The sequence below is a fragment of the Danio rerio genome, chromosome 19, assembly GCF_052040795.2.
Source record: "Danio rerio strain M-AB ecotype USA chromosome 19, GRCz13ab, whole genome shotgun sequence".
Classification (NCBI taxonomy): Eukaryota; Metazoa; Chordata; class Actinopteri; order Cypriniformes; family Danionidae; genus Danio; species Danio rerio.
In genome coordinates, this window is record NC_141039.2 from 15,612,501 (window position 1) to 15,632,591 (window position 20,091).

Below are 20,091 nucleotides of genomic sequence, written 5' to 3' on the forward strand. Positions count from 1 at the left end.
TTGTTATATTGTTTTATCCCTACATGTTCACCATTAAACCATTCTCGTTGCAGGCTTGGACAGATGTTTGCCACATTGCATTTTCCAATGCATGTTATGAGCTACTCCAACTCTATGCACTTAAAGAGATGGAATTAATGTGAAACCATTTTTGCTCACGGCAACAAAGAACATTGAAATAAGCAGGTTTACATGAGGACAGTGCAGTCTGCAGTTTAATAATCTCAGTCCTTGTTACAATTAACAAAATGATGATGATAAAAAAGGCCCACTGGCTAGTAACACAGCTTCATGTACTCCCCAATGCTCAATTTTCTTAGCATTTTATGTGTGACTGATACATTGCATCAAATTTTTATTAGCTTAAATTCAAATGTGTAATACATATAGACAGCATAAATCCAAAATCACACCTCAATATTTTTTTGAGTAGCTGTATTTTTTCACATTACAGATTAAGGGCTCCTGGTCAGGGAAAAGTGGGAATGAGGATGTTGGAAATCCTTACAGCTACAACAGTATGATCAAAAACTGCTGTTCTGTGCTCTGTGGACCAATGCCGCCCAGGTGAGACATGAGCCCGCGTACAGCGCTGTCTGTTACTAAATGTTTGTGTTTTGTTTTTGGTAATTTATTTTTCTTCTCTTGTCTTGTCAGTTTGATTGACAGACGAGGATTTGTGCCCTCTGATGACTCCGTCCAGACCAGTCCTGTGGAAATTGAACTTCCAGCTGCTAAAAACGACATAAACATGGTAGGACGAGCAGTCACCTCAGGCCGACCTCCACCACCACCTCCTCCACCCCTGGTTGTAACCCTACAGCAACCTGCCATCTCCATGCAGAACCACTCGACAGCCTGAACTCATGTGTCTGATCCAAACCCAGCGTAGCCTGTCCTTTTGTGGTGCTTGATGCGTTTTGGCATTGGCCGTACCCTTTATTTAGCTGTCAGACAGCATCCGGGTTGAGATGCTGCAGCCGAAGTGTGGCTGACTCGGATTTGTTTGAGTGCCTTGGTGAAAGTCTGATGTATAGATGTGGAGGTTTGTGTTTACGTTTAGCGTGAAAGGTTACGTCAAGTTTAAGGTCAAGTTTACAGACTCATTTATGATGGTGTTGCATTATAAGATTTTTAGGGTAAAGTGTAGCTGATGTGTTTCATGTTGCACAACTTTGCATCTGTGCTCATTACAGAATAAGGAAATGAAACTTCTGGCTTCCTGTAATGTTATTTAGAGGTTGCAGTTAGTAAGCAGGAAAGGCGCTGTAGTTTCAGGTGATGAGGGTGTTTATTTTAAAAGCTTAGAGGTTCAAAGACTTTTGTGCGACTTGCAGATGTGCAAGATTGTCGCAGCAATAGTCTTCTCAAAAAAAATCAGAGTATAAACAAGCTGCTGCAGATGTTTATTTTTCATTTATTTGTTACGCTTGTTTGTGTCAGTGATGTTTGTTTTATTACACTCTTAGCATATACAAACATCTCTGGTTGTTTGAAGTTGTTTGCATAAGTTTTTAGTTTTCATATCTTGCAGTTTTGGTGTTTATCAACTTGGATGTTCCTCGAAGGTCTTATTTTCTTTTATTTTTATATTCAGATGTTAATCACAACTAACCAGAAGTGCCTCTGATCATCGGAGTAAACGAACAAACCACTAACGGTGCAAGTTTTTGTGTACATTCCTGTAGTTGTAACTTAGAACAGTTTGTTAACGTGTTTTAAGTTTGAAATATTAAAATAGGACTGATATGTGGAAAGTATCAGTTTTGCTTGCAGAAAAAGGGAGTTTCTAATGCATTTCTTCGCTTATTCATTGTAGCAATGGAGGAATACTAATATTTGCCTTATTTTAGTGTGTGTGCGTGTGTGTGTGAGCGCGAGCTCGTGCGCGCGCATGTACATGTTGTGAAACAGTTTGCATGTGACATGGCAGTTTTGTTATGGGTTTAAAGCATGGGTCTAAATCCCTGATATATTTTTAAATGAAGAGCACCCAATGTTATTTTGTACTTCTAAACACATTTGTATGTTGAAAATGCCTTTTAATGTAAAATAAATATTTTTTCAAATAAACCACAGAATTCCTGTCCTGCATGTACATGTTGTTACTGCCCTGGTTTGAGTATGTAGGGCGAGTTCAGTGTTTTTTTTTTTCCTCTTTTCTCCCAGGCATGTTTCAATGCGTTAGTGATGTCACACTTTCTGGTTTTAGCACATTAACCTTTATCCTCTGTGTGTGTGCATGTTTGTTTAGGAAAAAGATTGCCTGGATTTCGCCCTGTCTTGTGCCAGCTGATGGTTCAGTGGGCAGAAGTAGGGGATTGTGGGGAGGTTGGTAAGAGGTGGGAGTTTGGGACACAGTTTTAGGTTCTTGTAGGTGGCGTCACATTGGCTCCACATGCTTTTGGCCTGCATGCTGCCTGACTCCTGCCAAGACTAATAGTGCTGATGCACAGAGTCTGACCTGATGTTTTACAGCATCAGCGCACAATCAGCACTGCTCCTCCTCTACCCATTCTGACCATTAACCACAGTCATTCCATGTTTATTTCAGAAATATGCTGGAATATGTTGTTTTGGACTTTGATTTTGTTGTTGTTAAGCTGTAGTGCCATGTCGTACACCAATATCTTAAAGGGATAATTCACCCAAACATGAGAGAAATTATTTACTCGCCCTCTTGATTTCTCATCTTTGACTGACTGAGACTGAGACATGCATGTTGGAGCTTTATACTCCCTGTTTAGTACTTGATTGTTAAAGTATGTTGTTGGTCACTGCAGAGTGGGTTTTCAGATTTTTTTAAAAGTTGAGACTGCACGTCGAGAAAACGGAACCTTACCCGGTTCAGTGCTGAACGAGTGAGCAATTCCAATTGTGGTGTTGAAGAAATTCTTAGCAATAGGCTGTGCCCTAGTGCATTTGTCCTTAGATGACTAGCCATTTTAGGGGACTTGAATGGTTTAGTGACATTGTAAAGATACAATATTCTTGAAATCATCCTTCCAAATTTTTTTCAGCTACGGCAGACATGGTCACACCATGGACGATATATTCTGAGGGTTTCAGTTGAACAGTCAGACCAGAATTAAATTGATTTGTTTTGTTTTAAAATGACTTCAATGGGAATCTGCCCACGGGCCTGCACCACAAAGATGAATTAGCTGGCTAGCCAGTTCATTCATTTATTAATTTTCTTTTCGGCTTAGTCCCTTTATTAATCTGGGTTCACCACAGCGGAATGAACCGCCAACTTATCCAGCACATCTTTTACGCAGCGGATGCTCTTCCAGCTGCAACCCATCTCTGGGAAACATTCATACACACCCATTCACACTCATACACTAAGGACAATTTAGCTTACCCAATTCATTTGTACCGCATGTCTTTGGACTGTGGGGGAAACCGGAGCACCCGGAGGAAACCCATGCAAATGCGGAGAGAACATGCAAACTCCATACAGAAACACCAACTGACCCAGCTGAGGCTCAAACCAGCAACCTTCTTGCTGTGAGGTGACAGCACTAAATGCTGCGCCAAAACGTCGCCCGGCTAGCCAGTTAAGTTTAAGTTCAGTTTGAATCAATCTTTGGTTTTAGGTAGTCTCAGGCCCTGGTGTCATGCCCAGCACCACCCAGAAGGCTGTTGCCTAACATCTAATGCATGTTGCACTCTTTTCTGTAAACACTTCTTCTGATCGGTCTAAGTCAGTGGTCACCAAACTTGTTCCTGGAGGGCCGGTGTCCTGCAGATTTTAGCTCCAACCCTAATCAAACACACCTGAACAAGCTAATCAAGGTCTTACTAGGTATACTTGAAACACTCAGGCAGGTGTGTTGAGGCAAGTTGGAGCTAAACCCTGCAGGGACACCGGCCCTCCAGGATTGAGATTGGTGACCCCTGGTCTAAGTAAACAGCATTTTTAGGAAGTGTGTGTGCAGCAATTTGGCCTAATTTGGGTTGCCAAAAGTATCGGGTTCGATACTAATCTGTACTGAAATGTAAAAAATGGTTATTTCGTGCTAACATTGCTGCGGTGTACCTGTATCTGTGTTTGCACTTGTTAAAGAGCGGTGAATTGACCACTTTTACAGCCAATTGTAGTCATTTGTGCACATGAACACAATGGGCAATCAGTGTTTAAAAATGGGCTCAAATGTAAGCGGGAAATGAACAATTAAAAAATTTCGATGCTGATTTGTACTGAATTTGGATGTTTTTGACAATACTTAATCAGCCAACCTGGAAACAAGTCTTAGTGGATAAAAAAAGCTGCATTGTTTTTATTGATGACAGTGCTCATTAATTAACGGATAATTCTGAGACCTTGATGAAACAATCATTGACCGCCTGTACACCTTATTTTAAGGATAATTTTGTGACAATGAGCATTTGTCAATTTGACTTAAACACTTGATTATGTGAAAGTATGCAATACTCGCTGCATCAAAGCTTCAACCTCTGATGCTGAGAAACACTTGCTTATATTTGTTTCTCTTTTTCCCCTAATGTCAGTAAAATATTTTGTCATTTTGGTCATAAAGATAAGAGAAAGCAGTAACTACTTTGGAGAAGTGGAAGTTCACAAATACAACAAAACTTTGCTTTTATAGAACAAAGAAAATCTGCGTTTTTGTGATCTTTGTTGAGATGCTTCACTTAAATAATGAATTTATCTTAGAAAAAAAAGTCTACATGCGTGTTCTACTGATTTCCTATATGTTTTGCTGACGAATAGAATCTCGATCATTGTTGTACACTTTAAAAGATTTTAGTGAATAAATGATCTGTGGGTGCTTTACAGGCTGTTCTGAGGAAATTTCCACAAACATGGTGCGGCACAAAGCGAAACGGGATTGGATGGTTAGCCTCTTAGTCATATAACATCATAGGCAGTTCTCAGACCTCCAGCCGTCAGTCTGAGATCTGGCTACGAAAGACTAGGTTTTAGGTAACATGAAGGCAGCTTAAATCCCCTTTTGTTGCAATGGCATTATGGAGCAGATGAGTTGCCTTCATGCTACCTGAACCCCGGAATAGGTGAAACTAAACTGAAACCTCACTGGCTAGCCAGCTACACTTGCTTTATGGTACAGGCCCCAGGCTATGAGAGGAGCTTGAACTTGTACATTAAAATGTTAAACATTTTAATGATGTGAGGGTGAGTAAATAATTGTAGAGTTTGTTTTTACTACCCTTTAAGCTGGTATTTTGTTCAGAGTTTGTTCTGTAATTCTCCTGATATTGCTGATGGTAATTGTCATTGTTCTCTCTTAGCAGAATTGATTTAAACCTTTGAGTATGACTAGACTAGTCATATGCAGCTCCTAAAGCAGAACAAATGAAGATTCATCTGCATGGGTCATCAGTGATGCTGATACCTGATTGGCTGTTGCTTACTGCTCAGCTCTTTAAGTTTTTCCATTTAAACCACCTAAAATACGTGTGCTTCCACTATTTCTAACTCTTATGTACTTTCTTTTTTTTTGTCTGCCACAACTATTCCCTTATCCCTCATTTTTCCATATCCGACACAACCCTCCATCCATTGTTCTCTGACTCTCCCCATCTTCCTTCACAGTGCACACAGGGCACCAAAGGTCTGCTGGAAACAGCCTCTCGATCTCCTCTCCTCACAAGCTCGTGTCCGCAGGCCAAACCTCAAGCCGCGCCGGCCATCCTGGAGCCTCTTCCGGAGATCGTCCCATCACCTGCTCTCGAGCAACCCAAGACCTCAACAGGACGCCAACCAGCCAGCACCCCTCACAAACATCACTCTCATCACAGATCTAAAGGAAAACAAGCTGCTCATCACACTCACAAGACCACCAACTCCTCACCAAGACCCCATCACAGCCACAGTTCACGACGGAAAGACTCCAAGAACAGAGACCCCAAATTTAGTTCCCTGCGCTGATTCAGATGTTTAACGTTGGTGTTGATTCATTTTATGGATTGAGTTTGTCCTTGATTGATCAGCTTCAACTGTGACACTGACAAGTCTGAAGATTCCACGAAGACTTCCTTGTTTAGCAAACTATGCTGGTTTTACAGTTCTGTAGAGGAATGCAGTCAACTCGGCAATCTGTAAAAGTGTAATCTTCTGTTAAAAGATGATCGGGAATGCTTTGTAAATCATATGCAAAGCATTTCCAAAGACGAGCACAAAATGTGAACTGCAGAGCAACTGCCTTTAAACATTGTTAATCGAGACGCTGAGTTCCAAAATGAGCTTCATCAGAACCGCAATAATGGAACAAGAACACTGTCGTCCTCGATATTGACAAGAACTCTGGGATTCACTTCTCCGGCCTCATTCAAGTCTCTTCGGGGATGGATTGGTTAAGCTTCAGTAAGCCAGAACCGTCGTCTTTATGCAAAAAATACAAGAGCATGCCTGGAGAATATAGCTCCCAATCAATCTTCATCCCTCATGTTGAACGAGAAATCTTCTCAGCCAAAATTCTCTTTCCTTCGAAAGGACTGCAGCATGACTTTTTTTTTTTGTAAAATATTGTGTTTAAAACATGGTATTCAGTGTGCACAAGTACCTGCTAATGTGGATGAGATGATGCCCTCGAGTCCCCTGATCTAGTTGAAAAGTAACATGAGTGTTTCTTTCTAAACCTCGTCACAAGTTCTGCTGTTCTTCACGTTGCATTCCTGACCCACTGTTTAGCAGTAATTAGTCTTAATGCACTAACTCTCAAAGCAGCAATACTGTAATGTTTTAGTTTTTCATGGTTCGACTCGTGTGCTACTGTGTGTGTGGACACCTTTTGTGTGGTGTGTGTGTGTGTGTGTTTGTATGGGATTGGGAATGTGGGTGTTGTATTGTTATCCAGGTTTTGACTTAATATGCAAACTGAATGTTATTTATGAATGCCGAAATTGATCCTCTGTTTCTTAAGACCTCTGCAACATTTGCACAAATAAATACAAAGAACTAACAGGCCAGGCTGGAGTTTGTGGTACACTTTGCCGCCTCACAAATGCCAGACTTGGGGTTCACATGTGTGTATGTATAATAAAAAGGTTTGCACAGCACGTTATTTTCATGTTTGTGAATGCCAGGGTATGTGTGAAGCCTGTTTTTTAATTCCCATGTGAGAGGAAATATCACTCGCTAATTTAGGATATTTGTATTAAACATGCTAGGATTGTGATTGAAATGAAATCTGTGCATGATCACTTCTGGTGAAGGACACAGCATACTTGTAAAAAGAATAATATTTGCAAAAAAAAAAAAAATATACGAAAAGGGCTTGAAGGGATTATTCACCACAAAACGTAAATTTACTAATTTTCTTACCTTAATGGGCACCTGTTTTACCCCTTTTACAAGATTTAGGATAAGCCTTTGGTGTCTCCTGAATGTCTCTGTAACGTTTGAGCTCTAAATACCCATCAGAATATTTATTATAGTGTCCAGAATATGCCCATTTGTGTCTTGAGTAAACTGTAGCTGTTTATGCATCCTGTGGCTTTAAATGCAAATGAGCTGCTTATCCCCACCCACCATTCTCACTTGTGTGTCTGCTACTTATCATGCATTACGACAGATAAACAGCACTTGGATGAAGCTGAAACAGCTCATTAGTCAGAAATGCCAAGTTTATTTCTTTGTATTTGTGGCTGCGTCTATTCAAGCCTTTCTGAAATGATGAGTCTGATGCTGTGTTCACACTAGACGCGAAAGGAGAGTTAAGCGCGAGTGTTTTACATAAGTCAATGCAAGCATGCGGATAGACATCCTGCGGCACAAATGGTGCGGCGCAAATTGAGCGTTTGAGGCTTTTAACGTGCGTCTCGCGCGAATCGCTCCAGTTCAAAATGCTGAACTTAAGTGGACATTCGCGCTACGGTAACCAATCAGGAGCTTGTTTTTGTGGGGGCGTGATTGTGACGTAGGGCCTGTTGTTGGTGTCCCGAGGGAAATCCTCCAGCCGACACTGACAACAGTTCATCAAACTGGGCTCGGCTCAGTCAGAAGCACTGCTGAAAGCCTCCATCATCCAGCTTAAGTTTCTGGAGGAGTTTATGAGCTCATAGAGCTGGATGCACCTCTGAAAGGACCTGGACTCAGACACGATCCTAAACGTATCGATGCTGTTTTTCAGCTTTCATAGTGCAAATAAACACTGTTATTTTCTTCATAAAATCCATGTTAGCCATTTAGCAACTAAGCTAGAGTCACCGGGCTGACAGAAGCTCTGTCCCTCACGCGAATCTGCATATGTTCTGAAGTAAATTTGATGTGCAAATAAAGCGGATTTGACGCGCAAATGAGGCGTGTAAACTCAAATGTTTACGCGGCTATTTACGTGCGAATAGCGAGATTTATCTGCGTGTTCTGCTTCTTGTGTGAACACAGCATCATACAAAAGCCGTTTGCAATACACACACACAAACATGTGTTCATGTTTACTGACACCATGTGGCCGTGGTGATTATAGCAGTTAAGAATTACAGAGATTTGACTGTCTTTATTACAAACATGCTCTGCTCTGTTGTAAACTTATAACAATCACAAAGTTGTAACTAATATTTTAATCCCAGTTTATTAGCAAAAAAAAAAAAAATGTTTTGTAGACGTGTGTACATGTAATTATAGAAACATGGTGCTTGTCAATTCATTTGGTGGGTGGGGAAAACCCCACTCCTACATCACGTTGCGTTGGGCCTCAAAATCCCTGTGATATGGATCCTATTTTTACATCAGAAAATTTATATATAAAAAGAAAGACTTGTGTTTATATCACTCCAATATGACTGTGGACACACACACAGTTCTGTTCACACAGCGTACAAAAGATGATTTTTATCATAGGTACCCTTTAAATGAGTTTTTTTTTTTTTCTCTGATGGACACAATATATTTTGTATAATTTTGAAAAAATGATGGCCACTGACTTTCTCAGTAGGAATAATAATAATAAAAGGCTTTGGATGCAAATGTCTATCGGTTTCCAAGATTCTTTGAAAAATCTTCTTCAGAAGCTCAGTAAACTCAAACAGATTAAGAACAAGTGGACGGAAAGTAAATGATAATTATCATTTTTGGCACAACTATCAATTTAAGTTGAACTTTAAAGCTTTCTCTAAATGCGTTTGTTACTCGCACAGTAACTTTTAAAGTGTGAAAAGTTTAAAGATCAAAGAGCACAACAAGTTTTGTTCTAAATCTGCATACTCTGTCAATTTAACTGTCAGCGGCTCATGTTCTCAGATTTTATTGTCCAGTCAACACCAATGCTGTAGCCAGTGTGGATTCATGTGGTCCCACGTAAATTAGCACATGAATATCTCATGCAAAATAAATAGTTTTAAAGTGGGCACCAAAACTAAGTCTAAATTGGCTAATGTGTTTATAAAATGGACACACGTGTGTGGTTAGTTCTATTCTTAATGAATAAATAAAATAAAACATACCTTTTTGTAATACAGATCTACTGTAATCTCACCAGTCAAAAGACCTAAAAGGGTAATAATTTGTAAAAACAAAAAACAAAAAAAAAAACAATGCTTCCTATTTTGGCAGACATGTTGCCATTAGACTTACTGACCATTCGCAGAAGACGTGGGTAAATAGTTATTTTTAGTTTTTTTAGTGCACAAAGTGTCCTTGGAGCTTCATACAATCACAGTTGGACAATTAAAGGACTTGTTTGACAATGTTTTTAATTTGTTTTCTGGACTCGTAGCATTGCTGTCTGGAAGATGAAATACCTTCATTTGTGTTCTGACGATGAATGAAGGTCTCGGGGAATTGGAACATGTAGGCTAGGTGAGTCATTAATTATTAACAGGGTTGGTTGATTGATTGCATGTAGGATACTTTCAAAACAAAAAAAGCAACCAAGTGAAATTGAATGCAAAACATGAGATTTTAAAGAATGTTGTTCACCGGCAACGATTGACTAGCAGTTAGTGGAAATGTCTCCAACATTCTTCAAAATGTCATCCTTTAGGTTAGGTTGGGAACCACTTGAGGGTGAGTAAATAATGAGTGAACTCTCCCTTTAAAACAGATTATGGGCCATTTATATGGCAATTAGGTAAAAAGACATTTTAGTTAAATTTAGAAATTTACATTAAAGGCATTTATAACAAGACTTTGGCACATCTTGATGTGTAATATTATACAAGTTTCACAAATTTATTTTAACTGTCTACATGACCCAAACAATTGTAAATTTAAATATTGTAAAAATGTATATTTTATATATAGCTTTACATTAATGATGATTTTGGGACAGATTAAGTACTTTTGTTCTTTCTTTATCACAAAAATCTTCAACTACACCACTTCCCTGTTTGTAAAACATGACATTTGATGAAAAAGCCCATCTGGTAAGTGGTTAGTTTAAAAGAACAACGAAAATGTTTTGTCCAGCAGAGAGCTAAAAAGAGCTATTTATCCAATTGCTCGTACCAAGTGAGTTTTTGTAAATATAACCATTAAGACATTTGAAATAAATGTTCTTTTATATAGTAAATAATACTTTTAAAGTTTTTGTTGATTTTTGAATGACCTGTTTTGACATAATAGGGGGGCTGGTATCATTTGCGCTCTAGTAGCACTTCATTTCTCCAATAGTATCTGGATGCAGACTTGGATTTGGTGTAGTTAGTTATTTAAATGTGCTTTCTTAGTAGGACATTCATTCTTTCTTTTCGTTATTATTTTACGCCACTGTCTTTCAATACCACAAGGTGGCGCTGGCGTCTATCAAATCATGCAAAAAGATTTGAAATTGTTTCTCTTCATTTCACTCGTTGCTTATCTCATACAAGCAGCCAGGAGCCCTATTATTCCACCTCATTTAATCATTGCATATCATAAATAAAAGTGGCCCACTGAAACATATATTCAACAAATTCAATCATTTGGCAGTTTATAATACTTTCCGGAACATTAAATCATTTTATTACTTTCTGGAACTAATCTGAGACGGTTTCATGTTTTTCCTTTGTACCCAGAAGTGATACAGGATTCATTTGGAAAACTGCTTTCAAGGATTGCTCACATAACAGCACATGTTTAGTTTCATCAAATTCGACTGGGCTCATTTTGGGAATTTTTATGTGTGGAATATTTGAACAAAGTCAAAATCCTGCCAGACCTGGAAGTAAGCTGAATGGATTCAAAAATGGCAAAACTCAACTTTTTAATGTCACTTGTTCAAAAGTCACTTGTAAAATAAAACAAAAATAATAATTCAATCATTTTATTTTCAGCTTAGTCCCTTAATTAATCTGGGGTCGTCCCAGCGGAATGAACCACCAACTTATCCTGCATATGTTTTAGGCAGCAGATACCCTTCCACCTGCAACCCATCACTGGGAAACATTCATACATGCTCATTCACACTACTCTACGGCCAGTTTAGCCTACCTAATTCACCTATACCACATGTTTTTGAACTTGTGGGGGAAAACCAGAGCACTCGGAGGAAACCCACACAAACAACGTGAGAACATGCAAACTCCACACAGAAACGCCAACTGACCCAGCTGGGACTCGAACCAGCAACCTTCTTGCTGTGAGGGGATTGCGCTACCCACTGTGCCATCGTGCTGCCCCTTGGACAAAAGCATAAAAAAATACATGCCAGAAAAATTGGTGGGTCATTCTCTGACGATGCTTTGTGTCCTATGTCTAGTCCTTGGAATGAAGCATTCCAGCATTGTGGAAACATCCACAAACACTCATTCACACACACTCATACACCACGGACAATTTAGCCTACCTAATTCTCCTGTACCAAATGTCTTTGGACTGTGGGGGAAACCAGAGCACCCAGAGGGAGAACATGCAACGCAGGGAGAACATGCAAACTCCAAACATAAACGCCAACTGACCCAGCCGAAGCTCGAACCAGTGACCTTCTTGCTGTGAGGCGACAGCACTACCTACTGCGCAACTGCGTCACCAATTATGAGATAATTTTATCAAATTAGGACTGGGGTGATAAGTTGATGATGATTTATGGATCTTAGATTTTTGGAATACATCACAATTCTCTCTGGATTTATAGTTTTATGCACAGCAAGTGTATTTCAGCCATAGATAAACTTCCGGTGAAAGTTTTTAATTTCATACAGTTCCTTTTACAGCACCGATAATGTAATTTAGTTCAAATATAGTCTATTAAATAGCATTTATTTAGTCATTCAATGAAAGACCGGAATCACCATCAGGAACAGCAATCGAGTGCAGAAACTACGTTGAAAATAGTCCAAATAAATTGACTTTTTAAAAAAAAAACATGGCACAGAACAATGGACTTGCTTTTTGAATGACTGGAAGTGCTTGAACTGGCTTGCTGAAAATGGAAAGTTCCTGTCCCATTGATTCTGAGTTTTTTAACAGCAGATGGCGCTCTCTGCCTACTTCCAAATCTTTAGCACAGCTGCAGCTGGTGTTCAACGAGATTAGCTGAGCGCAGGCAGGGGTGGAGTTGAAAACGGACCTGTCAAGCCGGACAGCTGGACACTTCGGAACCCAAAATTGCTGCAGTCATGATGACCGATCACATGGCGTCATCATAGTTAATTTTTTTAAATCTATTTATAACAACAAAAGATTTACAAATAAAACAGAATAGTCTCTACAAATAGGTAATGTTTAAACAATATAATGGAATTATGAATTAAATATATAACAAATGCATGAGTGAAATTAAGGGGAAACGAGAGGGTAATATAAACATAAAAACTAACAGGCTTATTAAATACAAAGCAATAAGCACAAACTCTATGAGTTTAAACATCACTCTTGGCCAGGGGTGGCTAAGCCTGTTCCTGGAGAGCCACCTTCCTGCAGATTTCATTTGCTACCCATATCAAACACACCTGAACCAATTAATTAGGTCCTGAACACCACGTGATAGTAACAGGCAGGTGTGTTGATTATGGGTTTCAACTGAAATCTGCAGGAAGGTGGCTCTCCAGGAAAAGGATTGGCCACCCCTGCTCTAGGTCAATACTTCTTGTTTAAATATGCTAAAAAGTGGTTTACAAATATAGATATAAAACTTTTCAAGATATATTAATGTAAAACCCAAAACAATGTGTTTTGGTTAAGTCTGAAACAATGATTAAGACTTTGAATAATTAAGGCATTTTTAAAAAAGCACTTTAATCCAAAAAGATTGAACAAAAGGACATCCCTTAAATAAGTGAGCTACACTTTAATTAGAAGTTTACCAGGTATAAACGGCTTGACAGGAAATTATATATATATATATATATATATATATATATATATATATATATATATATATATATATATATACAGTATATATATATATATATATATATATATATATATATATATATATATATATATATATATATATATATATACATACATAAATATATAATCCTTAAAATCACTTTATAATTGTTTAATAAAATAGTTCTTTAACTTAATTTGTTAAGAAACCTTTAGGGTGGCAGAATCAATGATGATAATTATTTTATTACAAGTCTGCAAGACTTATTTGAGGTTGTAATTAGGTGTTTTAATAAAATATATAATTTAAATTGTTCATGGAGCTGAATGCAGTAAATAATTTGTATAAAAAAGGTCAAAAATAAACTTGTGCAAACAAGCCAGCCTTTATAACCAGATTATTTAACAAAACATGATTACTGCTGTAAAATATATGTGTAGTCTGTTAATAAGCTTGATGTGTACAAGACAGAAAGGGTATGAAAAGTTAATAGTTTGTTTTGAAATTTGTAAATCGGAAGTTGTCCAATAATAAACCCGAAACACACGTGGTAAACGCACTTGCACCATGACTTTTATTCCACTGGATTAACATAAGCACAGCTCAATAACATTCTTGTAATTCGCTTAAACATTTTTATTAAACCTTTAACTATTAAAGGTGAAAGAGATGATTGTCTTCAGAAACCATTTTTTGTTATGCTGCTTGAAGTCTCTTCACATCCTGATAGCCATGATTAAATGAAGTGATCTAAATGTGTTTGTATGTATTCTAATATTTTGTGGTTGCTGTGGGACTGTAAAATCCAATCAAAGCTTTAGGTCCGAACATTACCATAGGCTGTTCTACCTGCCTGTCAAAATACTGTATGTCATCGCATACCTCTGTGCACCCTGTTCACTCAGAAAGGATTATGTCACCCGTACATTCACAGACAAGGTTCAGACAGAGGATAGCAAGTAAACATCAGCAATATACAGAGACTGCTAATAGGCTAATGTTAGCATCTTCTACTGCACCTTTAATGATTGTTTTACATTCAAATAAGTGTAAGGATTGAGGAGATTTGTAAAGCATACAGCACCATCGGGTAGTAAAAACTAAGCTTAGAATCGATTAGAGAGAATTGCATTGCATTCTGAAAATTTCAGAATCAATGGAGAATCATTTCTTAATTCGTAAGGCATCGATATATTGTCTCGGCCCTAATATCAATCACTTTTATATTCAGTTTTATATACAATCAGCAGCATTTAGAGTGTGTCCATTAGAAACACAGCCTGTTTATGTCTGGTAATCGCCACAGCGAGCAATCAAACACTGTAAAGACATTTTCACAATTATATCATCCAAGACGTGAAATTAGTGCTCAAAAGACAAACGCAATAGCCACTGATGAGCAGTCAAGACAACAAGCTCCTGTTCGTGCATGCAGTTTATTCAAGCACATTATCATGTGATTTAAGCTGTGTTCAACTGTTTTAGCCCCTTCGGTTTGCCAGATACAGTTTAATCAGTTCATTTGCCTGAAGTAAATTGAAATCAAGCGTGTAAGAGAATTCCTCCAACTTCTCCAGGGGGATCCTGAGGTGTTCCCAGGCCAGCCGAGAGACATAAGCTGCGTCCCAATTCGCATACTTATACACCGCCCTAAAAGTACATACTTTTTTGTAAAGGAACAGTTTATACTTTCGGGTGTGCAACAGAAGAGTATGCAAGCTTTGGGACATACTACTTCCTCTTTAATAGATTTAATAGTTGTGTTGCTTAGTTATGCCCCCTGTCAATCATCCACACACACCATCCACATTTCTGCCATATTTAATTTCCTACCTTATTAGAGAAGCAGCAGCAGGATAATCTCTCATTCACAAGCCTGTCATGCAGAGAAATCTCCTCAGGTCTTTGGATAATTCTGCATTCAGTTGTCCAAACACGTCTTTATATAAGTTCAGTATTGTTGTTGCAGATGAAAATAACACAGATAATGCGATTTAAATATTGTCCAGTGGGCTAGATATTGTCTAACAGTCATTCAAACATCTTTACCGAAGCCCCTCTACTTGACGGTTGGTCTTGCGCATCCAACAAGTTTGTAGTTTATTTACACTTTCATATGCATTTGTAGTTCTAATCGAATTTGCATCCAATCCACAATGTATTGTGGGCAAAATCGTTGGTTAGAGTATGGTTGCTTCTACACTTAAAATTTTTATCGGAAATAGCAAACCATCCAGGAACCTCTGGCATACTCTTTTCAACATACTATGGTTTGGGACATACTAATTCTATTTTCAAATATTATTTAGGATGGATAGTTTGTGGATTGGGACGCAGTGTGTCCTGGGTCTTCCTCGAGACCTCCTTCCGGTGGGGCATGCCAGGAACAACTCCCTAGGTAAGCATCCAGGAGGCATCCGAAACAGATGCCTGAGCCACCTCAGCTGACTTCTCTCGATGTGGAGGAGCAATTGCTCTACTCCGAGCTCTTCTAGGATAACCAAGCTCCTCACCCTATCTATAAGGATGCGCCCTGCCCCCTGCAGAGCAAACTCATTTCGGCTGCTTGTATCCAAGATCTTGTTCATTTAGTCATGACCCAAAACGTATGGTGAGAGTAGGAAGATAAATTGCTTTTCAGCTCAGCTGCTTCTTCACCACAACCGGTTGATATATCAACCGCATTACTGCTGCCGCTGCACCAATCTGCCTGTCGATCTCACGTTTCATTCTTCCCTCACTCATGAACAGAACCCCATGATACTTGAACTCCACCTGGAGTAAGGATTTTCCTCCAACCTGGAAGCTATTTTTTAATGGAATAAAAGAGCAAATTCAAGAGAAGAGACACTGACGAGAGAACAGTAAGGAGGAAGACATGAAGTCAGTGTTTTAAAGAGCTTTAATTGGGCTCTATAAAAAGTTATCTGAAGTTGTAATGTTCTCCATCTGGCTGTGATCAGAATGAAACACTAGCTCATTGCCTAATGGATAGTAGCAGTTAGCCTAATGGGTATATCATACTATATAAAATGTATTATAATATAAACAGCCTGAAATCTAAAGAAATATTTCACCTGTAAATTAAAATGACAACGTCATTTACACACCCTTAAGCCATGCTCTGTGTGTATGGCTTTCTTTTTTCAGATGAACACAAAGTATTGTTAGATTTTTTTTCTGGCTCTTTCAAAACGCAGACAAATAGGTTGTAAAACTAGTCTGCCAGGGGGTTAACGCAAGCAGATGAATGTGTTTATGTGAAAGAATACCTAAATTTTTTAAATTAGAAAACAAATACAAATATATTTTCTTCTCTGACATTTTTAACTTTCACTTCTTGCTTTGCACTTTAAATTAGTTTCTTGCATTTCGCTATGCGTATTTGTCTACACTTACCAAAGCTACAGCTTAATTTATACAAAATTAGTTCATGATTTATTAAAAAAATTGTTACAATAACACATTGAAATGCCTCAAAAGACGTGTTAACCTCGTGGTGGTGGTTTCAGAAAAGAGCCACTATCCAACACCATTGTACAGCATTGGACAGCTAGGATCAAATGTAAAACAACTTTGACTGTGTTTGTCCAACAAAAGAAAGTCCTAAAAGGATGGCCTTAGGTTGAGTAAATTATGGAGTCATTTTAATTTTTAGGTGAACTATTCCTTTAATGATGAGGCTGCACAAAGTATTGCTGTTACTTTCATGAAGACGTTGTTTCAAGATATATTTTAAATATTGAGTTTGCATTATTTTACCCAGTGTACACCTTGTTTAACTGGGTACTCAGCAATCAACATAAAAAGAGATATTAACATAAACACGAACAAACAAACAAACTAATCTGCATCAAGAAAGAGCTTGATATTGGCATTGTGACTAGAAAATAGCATCATGGTTGACGTTTTTGATTTGAACTTTAAGTGAAGGAAGTGAATGAAAATAGAGGTAAATGTTTCAAATTTTGGATCGGACTTTTTCTGACTTTTTGTTTGTTGTTGTGCGACATGCTTAAAATTCACTTCACAGTCTAGTTCTACCAATACTGAAAATTCTGTCATCTTTAGTCCCCTTTAATTGTCACAAACCAGTTCAAGTGTATTTCTTCTGTTGAACACAAAGGCGAAAATAAGACAAAACAAAAGTATTTTTTTGTTACTGTAATTGTTAAGATTTGCAACTTTTGAACAAGTTTTTCTTTTTTCCAAAACAGAACACCTTGTCGTCACCTTGGAACGTCAGTGAAGAGTTTCAGTGAATATTTTGGAAAAGTTATAAGTAATTTTATTAGTTTTTTATTAAATACAGATTTGCTGTTTAAACATGCTCATTTATTGTGTTTTTAATGTTTTGAAGATGAAAATATGTAATGAAAGAATGTTTGTATATTATATCATTACTATATAGCCATTTTAAACTTTCTTAAAGCTTCCTTTAAGTACTGTGTGCCACTAAAGTAATGCAATGAAATGTGAGGTGTCACCATTCATTAAGTTAACATCATGGTGTTTTTTAACACCTTCTGCCAGGAAATATGCAAATGAACCCTTCGACGGGACATTCTAAAATGCTTAATATGACTTAATGCTTGTAGACATCGATAATGAAAAAACTAAACACAGCATGCATCTTATTGATGTTAAGTTTGACAGAGCAAGGGAATTTTCACATTATATTATTCAGAGAAAGTTTTTAAGGAATAAAATCTTTCAAGTAAAATTGTTATTTAAAATGTTTTAAGGTCAATATTATTAGCACCTATATATATATATATATATATATATATATATATATATATATATATATATATATATATATATATATATACTTCAGTTAGCTTACAGAACAAACCAATGTTGTCTTTACAATAAGTAAAACTAATATTTAAAGGACGATGCAGTGGCGCAGTAGGTAATGCTGTCGCTTCACAGCAAGAAGGTCGCTAGTTCAGCTGACGTTTCTGTAAGGAGTTTGCATGTTCTTTCTGCGTTCACATGGGTTTTCGCCGGGTGCTCCGGTTTCTAAAGACAAGTGGTATAGGTGAATTGGGTAGGCTTAATTGTCCATAGTGTATGAGTGTGAATGAGTGTGTATGGATGTTTCCCAAAGATGGGTTGCGGTTGGAAGGGCATCCGCTGTGTAAAACATGTGCTGGATAAGTTGGCGGTTCATTCCGCTGTGGCGACCCCAGATTAATAAAGGGACTAAGCTGAAAAGACATTGAATGAATAATCTTATTTTACTTAACCCATGGCAGATTATATTTAGTTTTAAGAAAAACTCACTTAATTTGCTTTGACTTTTTATTTTTAAAAACAAAACAATAATTTTGACTTGTCTAGAAAATGCTTCTTAATTGAAGATTTTCTAGATGTTTGAACTGGCCTGATCAGATTTCACCACATTCTCACCCTGTTATTTACTTGTTTATTTTATTTTTTGACTTCTGTTTTTGTCTTACCTGTTTTCTGGAAGTGTTTTTCACTGTCGTCGCGGACAACTCCACTCTGCCACTCTGGGTCACACACTAGAGGATCTGACAACAACTCATTCCCCAACAGCTCATTCAAGCTACCAAACCACAGCCAATGAAATTTTGAGGGAGGAGTCGTCAGAAAAAGCTGAACACTATTGGCTGCTTGTGTGCTGATGACATCACTGACAGCGTTTCAAGCTTTGGAGAAAGCATTTAAAAACATCCTCAAATCAGCTGATCTATCAGCGGAGTAATCACTCATCTGCAAGGTTCCAGTGGATAGATACACAGAGAGTTTTTAGTTTTTGTAATTTTATAACTCTTTGAAATAAAACTAACATATTTATAACATCCTGCTGTTTTCTAACTATCAGTGTATTACTTTCTGACATTGTTTTTTTTTTTTTAATTACAAAACAGTAAAGAACTGAGCATTTCTGCCTTAAATTACTATATTGGTCAAAATGACTGCATGCATGTCTGATACTTTTCACTGTGACTAAATATGTGTGCATTTTCTTGCTTAGCAAGTTCCTGCTAACATAAACAAAACTTTCTGATGGCAAAAACATCAATTTACCTCAGATATCTTTCAAAACAGCATATTCTGTGCCGAATAGCTCCTGTTTGAAAGTGAAAATGAAAGCCAAGACCTTTGCATGTTCTAGTATCTTAACTACATATTTATAGGCTGTATTACCAAAAAGAGATTATATTTTTAGGATAATGGTGTCATTAAATTGGATGCCAGACATTCAAAGCTTAATTTTAATATCTCAATAATAGCTTTGAATGTAAATATGTTGTGACAATATGGCGTTTTATATGAGAACGGTCAGAATGAGCAGTATGGTAATTCTAATAGTTACAGAATTCTAGTTCCACTGTTAATATAGCCTACTCTCATGTCTGTTAACGCAGAATGAAGCGAGTGCACCGATGCCCATTCTGACCAATCACAGATGTTTCTGCTGAGCTCCTGAGCACACAGGCATTCAGCTCATGCTGATATGCTGTCTCATTGGCTGCAGCTCGTCACTACATCTGACCACACGTGGGGTTGAGTCGGCCGACTGCTCTGGAATATTTAGCATGCTGAATGTTGGATTTCCATCTACGAGGTGTCGGCGACGCGTCAGCGAGCCTCGTTGATGCGTTGTTCAGTAGTTCACACATAAAGAGCGGCGAGCGCCGAGCACCCGCAGATTTCTTCCCGATCACAGCCCGATCTGTCGGCGATCTCGTTAACTTCCAAATCGGGCTCAAATCAGGCTTAAAATCCTCTAGTGTGAACTAGGCATAAGTGGTCAGCTGGTAAGTAGGAAAAGGAACAGCGTCATACCACCCTGTAGTGTTAGTTTTAATGAGGA

At 37.9% G+C, this 20,091-nt stretch overlaps 1 protein-coding gene and 1 long non-coding RNA gene across 5 annotated transcripts in view; one reads left to right on the forward strand and one right to left on the reverse strand.

The window, feature by feature from the left end:
* Positions 1 to 7,047, forward strand: part of zdhhc18b (zDHHC palmitoyltransferase 18b) — a 27,386-nt gene extending 20,339 nt beyond the window's left edge. The window contains exons 7-10 of one of the 4 annotated variants that reach the window (XR_015515758.1): positions 455 to 567; positions 658 to 754; positions 2,255 to 4,965; positions 5,117 to 7,047. Coding sequence is in view for 3 of the 4 variants with exons in the window: in XM_087294006.1 (XP_087150132.1) it covers positions 455 to 567; positions 658 to 754; positions 5,582 to 5,917 (546 nt within the window). In the remaining variant the exon portion in view is untranslated. 4 annotated transcript variants of the gene reach the window in all.
* Positions 1,773 to 8,568, reverse strand: LOC141379044 (uncharacterized). The gene is made up of 3 exons (XR_015516613.1): positions 5,130 to 8,568; positions 3,872 to 4,976; positions 1,773 to 2,671 (listed from the first exon to the last, which is right to left on the reverse strand). It is a non-coding gene; the product is annotated as an uncharacterized LOC141379044 (long non-coding RNA).
* Positions 8,569 to 20,091: the final 11,523 nt, after the last annotated feature.